Raw genomic sequence first — 9,157 nt, 5'->3', positions numbered from 1 at the left:
TTTTCTTGAAATAATCCTCCGTTTTCTATTAATAATAATAATAATAGCCTTTATTCAGATACATTTTACATTATATATTTTACTAGCAGACTCGGCCAAGCGTTGCTGTGGCTAAGGTTTTTGTTATAATTCATAGTAGTAAATTAATCAAGGTAAACCGTAGGAGAACTTATGTGAAACGTTGGTACCACGACACGGACCTAAACTAAACTACCTTTAACTCAGCGCCATCTGTTAGAATTGTATCAAATAATAAACAAATGATAATGTTATCGTAATTTTAGTAAGGATGCCTATTTTTTTTTGAAAATGAAATATAGCCTATGTCACTCAGGAATGATGTAGCTTTCCAACAGTGAAAGAATTTTTCAAATCTGCCAAGTAGTTTCGGAGCCTATTCAATTCATACAAACAAACAAAAAATCAAACCTTTCCTCTTTATAATATTAGTATAGATATACATTTAACAAATTTTGTTTTCTATTACCATTACTAAAATTTGTACAGTGGGCAGCTTCTGGTTCGCAGATAATCCCTTAACGCTCAGATGTGGAACGTCGGACGTCAAGGTGATACAGGTGGAATTTTGTATTATGCCTCGACGTCCGATGATGAAACTCAGCAGCACTAATCCGAACAACCTCTGAATATTCTCCATGGAAAATAGTAACTCTCCTCCACCCGACACTATTGTTTGTCTGATGTGAACTAAAGCAAAAGTAATAATAATAATACTACTCGTAATAATAAAAATAATACAAATTAAAATGAACAAGCATAAATATAATATAAGATATCCTGGTTCTATTTAGACTGATTTGTATATTCAATAAATTAGTAACAAAAGTTAAGACTAACTTTAATACACTACTCCTTAGTAGTGTTGGCCTTATGGCTTCAGCGCTCGACCCTCATCCCTGAAATCATAGGTGCGATCCCCGGCTGGGGACGAATACACTATCTATGTGCGCATTTAACATTCGCTCGAACGGTGAAGGAAAACATCGTGACGAAACCGGCTTGCCTTAAACCCAAAAAGCCGACGGCATATGTCAGGCATAGGATCCACCACCGTTTTCCCGGAAAAATCGGAATAGCTCCCCGATTTCTGGAATTTATAACAAAGTGGGGTATCAAAAGACGCGTAAAAAGTTCTTTAGGTATATATATATATACAAAAATCTGAGGTGCAACCCTAAAAAGTTTGTGTATTATTATATTTTAAAATAATAAAAAGGTTTATTTTTATTTATTAGACATTATAACTTTATTTAATTTACATATTTTTTAATTTTTAATAATCTCCAATAAATTGGTTATAAATGAAATACTGACTGTCCTACTGTCAGCAGTATTCTGTTTCGAAGATTCTCCCATTGTTACTAAACGAGAGGAATTCATACCGCCGTCTCGCATAATTCTGACAAATTGGTGTGTTTGGTTTGAAGTGTTTATAAATCATTTGATATTCAAATCAAAGCTCCATTCACAAACAATTAAGGGCTGTAATCGATTAATTATTACTTTGCCTTCGGACTAGACGTAGTCTAGGTAGGGTAGCCCTGACAGGGGTTACCCTACCTAGATGCAGATCCAAACCCAGGCTGAGGCATCGTGTTTGGTGGATAAAAAAACGAAGTTTCTTCTATTAAAACGTGGAATACCGTATAAATTAAATATACCTTACAAAATTTAACCAACACCTTTGAAGATATTAAGTTCGCATTTTATTTTAGTCACTGAAAGATAACATGATTTTTAACGAACATGTTCATCATGTTCCTAACATCAACATTAACTATGAAAAGACTCATTTTGTATCGCGCAAACCGGATACACAACTACCAATGTTTAAGTCTTCACTAGTTTAAACTATTGCGGAATATGGTTAAAATGCGTGTTAAGAATAACCCTTCACCTGCATCATGAGTATACCCCATATATCCACCTTCACGTCACCCTTCTTTTACATCATCATACATTAAAATTAAGTATTGCTAAATTTTATTGTATATTCCCCATTTGTTAATATTTAATACTTCCTAATATCTATAAAGTAAGTATTTAATACTGCCAAAAAGCCTATTTTAATAAAAACCGCTAGTCATAATAAAACATATAAGATAGTTAATGTGACAAAAAGTAAGAGAACTGCTCTGTACAAACTATAATACTGAAGCAAAGTAGGAGCCTCATTAGTTGAAACCATTAAGGCACACGTTCCTACAACAGTATTAAAGCAAGCTTACCGAACACTCATTGCAGTGAAGTTCGCAACTACAAGTACTAGTTACTAGCTTCAAGCGTATAAATTCACTCGTGTTATAACATGGTAATTAGTTTGAGATCGCAAACATCTTCTATAACTAGCTTATGCTAGCTTTTGTGTATTTAAAGTCAAAGGATAATTATTTAACTTCACTAATACTATGAGGTAGCTTTGTATGCTGCGCTTTAGTTGGCTAAAGATGTGATAGAGGTCGATAGAACGATGCATGATAGAGAAGAAAAGAATGGATAAAATAAACTATATATAATTGTATATTTATGTATATATATAACTATAGAAATGGGTAGGACACGAGGCAAGGGGAACAGAATAGAGTAGAAAATATGTATTTACATGGGGCCGAAGGAACAATAAACACTCTAGAGTGAGACAATAGAAGGCCAGAAACAGAAGATAAATTTTAATGGTGGGATTTGGAGGCCTTGCCAAAAATGGGAAATAGATAATATATATAAAGAATGGGATGACAGAAATAAAAGTGTAAAAGTATCTGAAATAAAATACTATTAAGTAATGAGCATAATACGATTTCTTGCGCGGTTTTTGTTTGCTAAATACTTTAGGTGTCTTTAATTTAATCCCCCAAGATTCAAGCGCAAAACCTACTCTTACTGGGTAATTATTAGTTACCCAAGTTGTGTGAACTAACTTTAGATATGTTATATTTTAGGTAATAATTAAAAGCGTAAACAAAATGTAAACAGTCATCGCACACTTGAAGCCAATATTTAGCCCTTTAGTTTTTGCCACACTCATAAATTGTATTTTAACATATTCGTTTCCGATAATGTCCAATAACATAAGTGAGTAACCCTTAGATAAGCCAAGTTATATTATTTTGCATAACAACCCTACTACCCGTAATTTCATGTTAGTTATAAGCTCATATTTCAAACTATTAAATTCAGTTGTTACCCAGCTTCAACAAAATGTTTTATTTGATCATCTCCATACAACTACCATAAAATAATTATAAAAAAGTAAATTCCGCTTAAAATTAACAAAATATAGCAAATTTAAAATAGCACTCGCGACCCCTCTGGCATTGAGAGTGTCCATGAGCGGCGGTATCACTTAACATCAGGTGAGCCTCCTGCCCGTTTGCCCCCTGTTCTATAAAAAAAAACAAGAAAATTATATTGCTGTTGCATATTCTAAACACACCCTAAACATTATAATACCGGCGTCAGAGAACCTAATGGTCGTAGCTTACGTCATTTGCACCATTATTTTATAAACAAACCTTGCTGAAGCATAATATATTAGACAATCGTATAAGTATTACTATTTGATAACGGCATCCCAATAAGACACATCGTTAAAAATGTCTTGTTACATTTTAATATTTATTATATGTGTAGTACATCAATCAGACTGCAGGCATTATACCAAAGGCTATAATATAAAACAAGATTATTCTAGTAAAGATACAAAGAATGTGACAACTGGCACAAATTCCGTTTCTTCGAGAAGCAAGATTGCCTTGATTTCGTGTCCTTATTTTAAAGAAAACAAGTTACACATAGAGAAAATGGTGGATGTGTGGCAGACTGTAATACATACAGCCAAGGATGAAGTGCCTTGCTTTAAAATTTTAATACGAAAAGTGGGAAAAACGGTGAGTATATTTTATAAAAAACTAAAAACATTCGTGTATATATAAGTTTAAGAGGTTTTGATTGAAAGTCCCAAATATCCTATTTCGTAGAATTGATAATTTTAGTAAATTGGACTATGAGTCTCCTGCTCTTCAAAAAAATATGAAGCATGATGTCAGTTGTGAATTTATGCATCTGTAGCATGCGTAGAAAAGTTTCATTCGAAAAGTTATGAGGTAAATTTGGGGTTCGCGTAGTGAGGTTTCATAACAGGGAGGAATTACATAAGTTTTATTAAGAACTTTTTAAAGGCACTGAAGACAAATAACGTTACCAATAATGTCTAATATTGTATTGTGATTTCAATGATTATATAGTGTTATAACTGCAGGAAAGAAAATCGAACAAAGCTCGTTATGATACTTTTGGCGGCAATGTTCTGTGGGAAAACTGCACATTAGAGATTAGGACTACGAGTAGTAAGGTTTTTAAGAGGAAACACTATCTTCAACGAACCAAGTACAATGGTGTTTTCAAAAACATAATTATTGAAATAGGTAAGTTAAAAATTAACTGATGTTTCTAATAAAAATTTTACAATTTATTTTGGATTTTATGACCGTGCCGTTTTGGTTTTTCTATGTTTTTCAATTATTAAAAGACCGGCAACGTACTCGCGAGCCCTCTGGCATTTAGAGGGTCCAGGGGCGGCGGTATCACTTCAGGTGAGCTTCGTTTGCCCCCTGTTCTATAAAAAAAACATCGAAAGAATTATGAAATACACGTTTCTGTGCTGTGCCAACGCCTTTTCCCAAAAATCAAAATCAAAATCAGGTCAATCGTTTTTGAGATATCCATGCATTTAGAGATATAGTATAGTTGATATGACTAAGATTCTCAATTGTGATATTAATTTAAATTACTACTTTTTTGCATTTAATTTTATTCACATTTGATGTGAAAGTAAAAAAATATTCTCAATAATTATTAATCAAGAAAACGAGAGATTTTTAACTCCATGTAAGTGGAAATAGGGCTTGAGAGAAATTCTGTAGTGTATGTAAAGTGGGTTTTTTACATTATACGCAGTAAGGGATAATTTAGAGTGGTTTTATGTAAACTTACACTAACCATAAACTGGCGAGTACCAGTAATACAGCTTTTGAATGATATGAAACGAAATTATTTGATTGATTAAGTAAGGCTCGCGAGTACGTTGCCGTCCTTTTAAGAATTGGTACGCTCTATTCTTGAAGGACCCTAAGTAGAATTGGTTCGACGATGTGTGTCAGGCACATTAGATTTAAAAATGATCATGAAACAGATTTAGAAATCTGAGGCCAGGACCTACAGAGGTTGTTGTAGACGTTGCGCCTTGAAAAGATATTGCGTATAAATTAAAAATTTACAACATAAGCCAACTATTTTGATATTTCACGGCCACTAAAACAGTACTCACCAAGATTATGACAACTAAAGTCACAATGCACAAAGGCATTTCAGCGTAAAATTTCAGCTCGCGACATCTCATAACTCAGCTTGATATTATGCTCCAAATTTTACGTTTGAAATAAGCTTTGCTGTTTTTGTTTTTGAATTTTACCTTGCGCTCTGAAATATGATTAAAAACATGTGGTTTTGCTCCAAACGCCCTCGGTACTTTTCTACAAAAACATTAACAGAAAGAAAGAGCCTTTTTTATGTATTAAAGTTTACCATACATAGTACTATATCTACGGCATATGTTCAAACTCTTTTACCTAAAATGTATGACAATTTGAGTAAACATACAAGATAAACTAAACATACAATAAAAATACCAGAGTTTTTGTTAAGCAGAAAAAATACATAATCAGCAAAACAGGGAATTAGCAATGCTTTCTCTAAAACCGATCAGATCATTGCCGAACATATCCATCTCCGGATAAGGACTTTTCAAGCCGTTCAAATCGCGAAGAATTCGTAAGAGAAAGCATTTGGATAATTTTCCTGATCTTCTTAGATGGTCGGCAACGCTCTCGCTGTCCATGGGTAGGGGTACCTTTACATTAGGTGAGCCGCTTTACCGTTAGTCTTGTTTTATATAAAAAATAATCAACTTTTTAATTGCATCAGTGCTTCCTTTGCCAATCGGGCGGTTTTAATGCAAGGCTAGAAAGTGGTCCAATGATATCTAAACATGCCGTAATTAAATTTTGATTGAAATGATTATAGGCAAGCCCCCTCGCTTACAGTGGCTGGGGTACCTTCAGCACAACTGCCAAGTTCGGGGTTCTCACCTAAGATATTAATATAATATTCCACCCGTTTAATGTATAAAATTAAAAACTCTCCTTGTTTCAGGCACAACTACAAAATTAGTAAATGAAAATCCAGATCAATGGAGCCTACGAAAAAACTTGTTGATAATGAGAGATTGCTTTAATGGCGATATCGTAATTTTTTCTAGAGTACCATATCAGCCGAGTAGAAAACTCTTAGAGGATACATTGAAGATTTACAAAAAGAATGGTTCGTGGACTTGCGATCATAAATTCAAGCCAATAACAGAAAAGCAATAATAATAAGGGAATTATTGTCGGTGCCTGGTGAATGTTACTGTGTGGGTTGGCTATCGGTTGGTCTTAGTTTATTTAAAATATGCATTAATAGTTATATACCTGCAATCGGATAACATATTTAAAAAAATACATTACAATTCTTATTATTTAATGTATGAGCAATCCCGCAGCGATTTTTGTAAAAAAATGTAAATAATTGTAATACTTTTACGTTGTCTATCAAAAATTAAATTTATGTTTAATTTATCGTTTTAAAAAAGGATTGACAGAAAATATAACTGGTCAACTAATTCATCTACAATCATGGTTGTATATTTGGAACTCAGTTTTGAATTTGTATCATAAATGTCTTTCCAAACATAGATAAAAAAGGCACATACATTATATGTTACCCGCAATATACTTATGAACTTCTGTGCTACGGAAATAAGTAACAGTTGACCCGTTTCGAATCGGCTTGCGAAGATTTTAGAACTTTAATGAAGGACAACAACATATACTTTCACTTTATTTTTTTTAATGTTTCTGTTGACATGTTTTTTATGAGAATGAAATTATTAAAACCCAACTTCAAGTAAGATTTAATTTTTCATTATTGGCGAAAGCCAGCTGTAACAACACTGTTAACAATTTATTATTCCTGATATATGTATAAAACTGGGCTAAAGGTTATATATATATAAGGCCCAGTTATATATATCAGCGTATTAATATTTACGAACATATAATCTATCGAAGTCTAGACAAATTAAGTATGGTTATTATGCACTTAACGACCTCAATGGTTCAGCTGTGGCCAAGAAATAAACCCCGATAGAAGCGAACCTCGTAAAATCGCTATTAACACCAAAATTCCCACCTGGCTTGTTAGTAGGCCAAATAAATCGAGAGCTGCAAATCCCGCTTTATTGCTGTCCCTACGCCCCCGATAAAATTAATGGCCAACAATTATGAAGAATTATGTGATTTTTAACCCTTAAACGCAACTCTTATAAATCTCTGATAATTAACAATGACATAAATAGCTGACATATTTTTTAAGAACGTGAATTTCAGATTTTACGGGCTCTGTGAGAACTTTAATATATTTGCATATTTAATGAATTATAATATATAATACTTACCTGATATAAAGTTCCCACTTGCTTTAGACACATAAAATATAATATGGTGTTAGTGGACAGCCATAAAAGCCATCTCGAAACGAGTCCAGATCATTACTAACCGGTGCCTAAGACAGATTCTGGGAATCTTATTTCCTGAGAAGACTTTTTCATGAACAACTACAGTAACTGTGCTGGAAAACGCCTGTCACCCACTGGACGTCGCAAATGGTAATGAATTGTACACACTCAGACAGCTCCAACAGGAAAGAAATCCCTAAAAAAAGTAAATGGGCCGCTCTAAACAATACTCAAGATAAAGTTTTGCCTGAGGCACGCGACGTTGGGTAGACGTGGACTGTACTGCCCCTGGCTTACCCAGGGAATATAGTAATAAAGTCAACTATATCCTTATTCCTTGACTATATTAAGATTAGTTCGGTAGGTCTTATATCAGTATATAGGTATAAACGCATAAGAATATATTTTATGGAATAGGGACTGACGAGCAGCTCATCTGATACTAAATGATACTACTGCCACTGGTCATAAGACTCTTGTTTATAGTTATATAAACTTAATGTTACATAATAATAATAATAATATTTATATTTCGAAACACTGTGAACTTTAATACATTTTCACTACAGTATATCTCGGTCTCGAGTTCGGTTTGCCTCTTGGCAAAGGCCTCCTCTATCCTTTTTCACTAATCTCTATATTTGAAACTCTTCTCCAGCTGATTCAGAAGATCTTAAATTCCTAGTACTGATCGATGCTAGATATATAATGTGTTTTTTTTATTAGGGGATAAAGTTATATAGTTAAAGTTTAAAATTTCAAGTAATTTTTTTTATATTCTTGTTATATGATATCCAATTTGAAAGCTGCGGTTAATTTTGTATAAAATCTCGAAGGACGGATGCTCAGTTTAATCAACGCAAATAAGGCTTTACGTAAAATGGGTCGTTGTGATCTAGCACCGTTATCGCCCTAGTCCCTCTGCACCCTAATTATATTTAATGGACAATGCGACAGTGATTCAAATTACTTAATTAAAGCGATGCCTATATTAAACTAAATCGATTGAATGTTATGCCGACTGGTCATTACTTTTAGTTCTATTATTTGGTCATGAATCAGATGTAGTATGTGAGTAAATTTGTTAAAAAAAACATAATTGACACCCAAGACACACGTAGCACCGTAGCTTTTCGTAGCATGTTCGTAGAGGCAGGACGCGTGTGGAACTGCAAGTAGTGAATTTGTATGGAAATATTCAAGTGTTTTAGGTTTATAAACCTATAAACACTAAAAAAAAAGTAAAAGTAACATTTCTTTTTAAAATATTTTTAAATATCTAGTCTGAAAATTGTATTTAAAAAAAATTATGGTATAATTTCAGATTTTGTAATAAAATTAATTAGTTACGCTGTTTAAATGGTTTTAACGACATATATATGAACAGCCTTTAATTTAATATATCATTTTCATGGCAGTGGCATTAACCCTCGGTACATACATTCGAATCACTGCTGTGCTCAAACGAACAAGACTCTTCACTGGAATAGATAGATTGACTATTCACATTGACTTCCTATATTA

At 33.2% G+C, this 9,157-nt stretch overlaps 1 protein-coding gene across 1 annotated transcript; it reads left to right on the top strand.

The window, feature by feature from the left end:
* The first annotated feature begins 3,821 nt into the window (after positions 1-3,821).
* LOC123689415 lies at positions 3,822-6,449 on the top strand. Its single transcript, XM_045629299.1, has 3 exons — positions 3,822-3,908; positions 4,280-4,415; positions 6,232-6,449. Exons 1-3 carry the CDS (start codon positions 3,822-3,824, stop codon positions 6,447-6,449), a joined length of 441 nt encoding a protein of 146 aa, XP_045485255.1.
* The last annotated feature ends 2,708 nt before the right edge of the window (positions 6,450-9,157 follow it).

Source organism: Pieris rapae, chromosome 8 (assembly GCF_905147795.1).
Source record: "Pieris rapae chromosome 8, ilPieRapa1.1, whole genome shotgun sequence".
In the NCBI taxonomy this organism is placed as follows: Eukaryota; Metazoa; Arthropoda; class Insecta; order Lepidoptera; family Pieridae; genus Pieris; species Pieris rapae.
Note: the sequence above shows the minus strand (reverse complement) of the source record. Positions and strands in the feature narration are given on the sequence as shown.

Coding starts and splice junctions, on each gene's coding strand:
- LOC123689415 (XM_045629299.1), top strand. CDS start 3,822: ATGGTGGATGTGTGGCAGACTGTAATACATACAGCCAAGGATGAAGTG. Junction 3,909..4,279: donor TACGAAAAGTGGGAAAAACG/GTGAGTATATTT, acceptor TTATAACTGCAG/GAAAGAAAATCGAACAAAGC. Junction 4,416..6,231: donor TCAACGAACCAAGTACAATG/GTGTTTTCAAAA, acceptor TCCTTGTTTCAG/GCACAACTACAAAATTAGTA.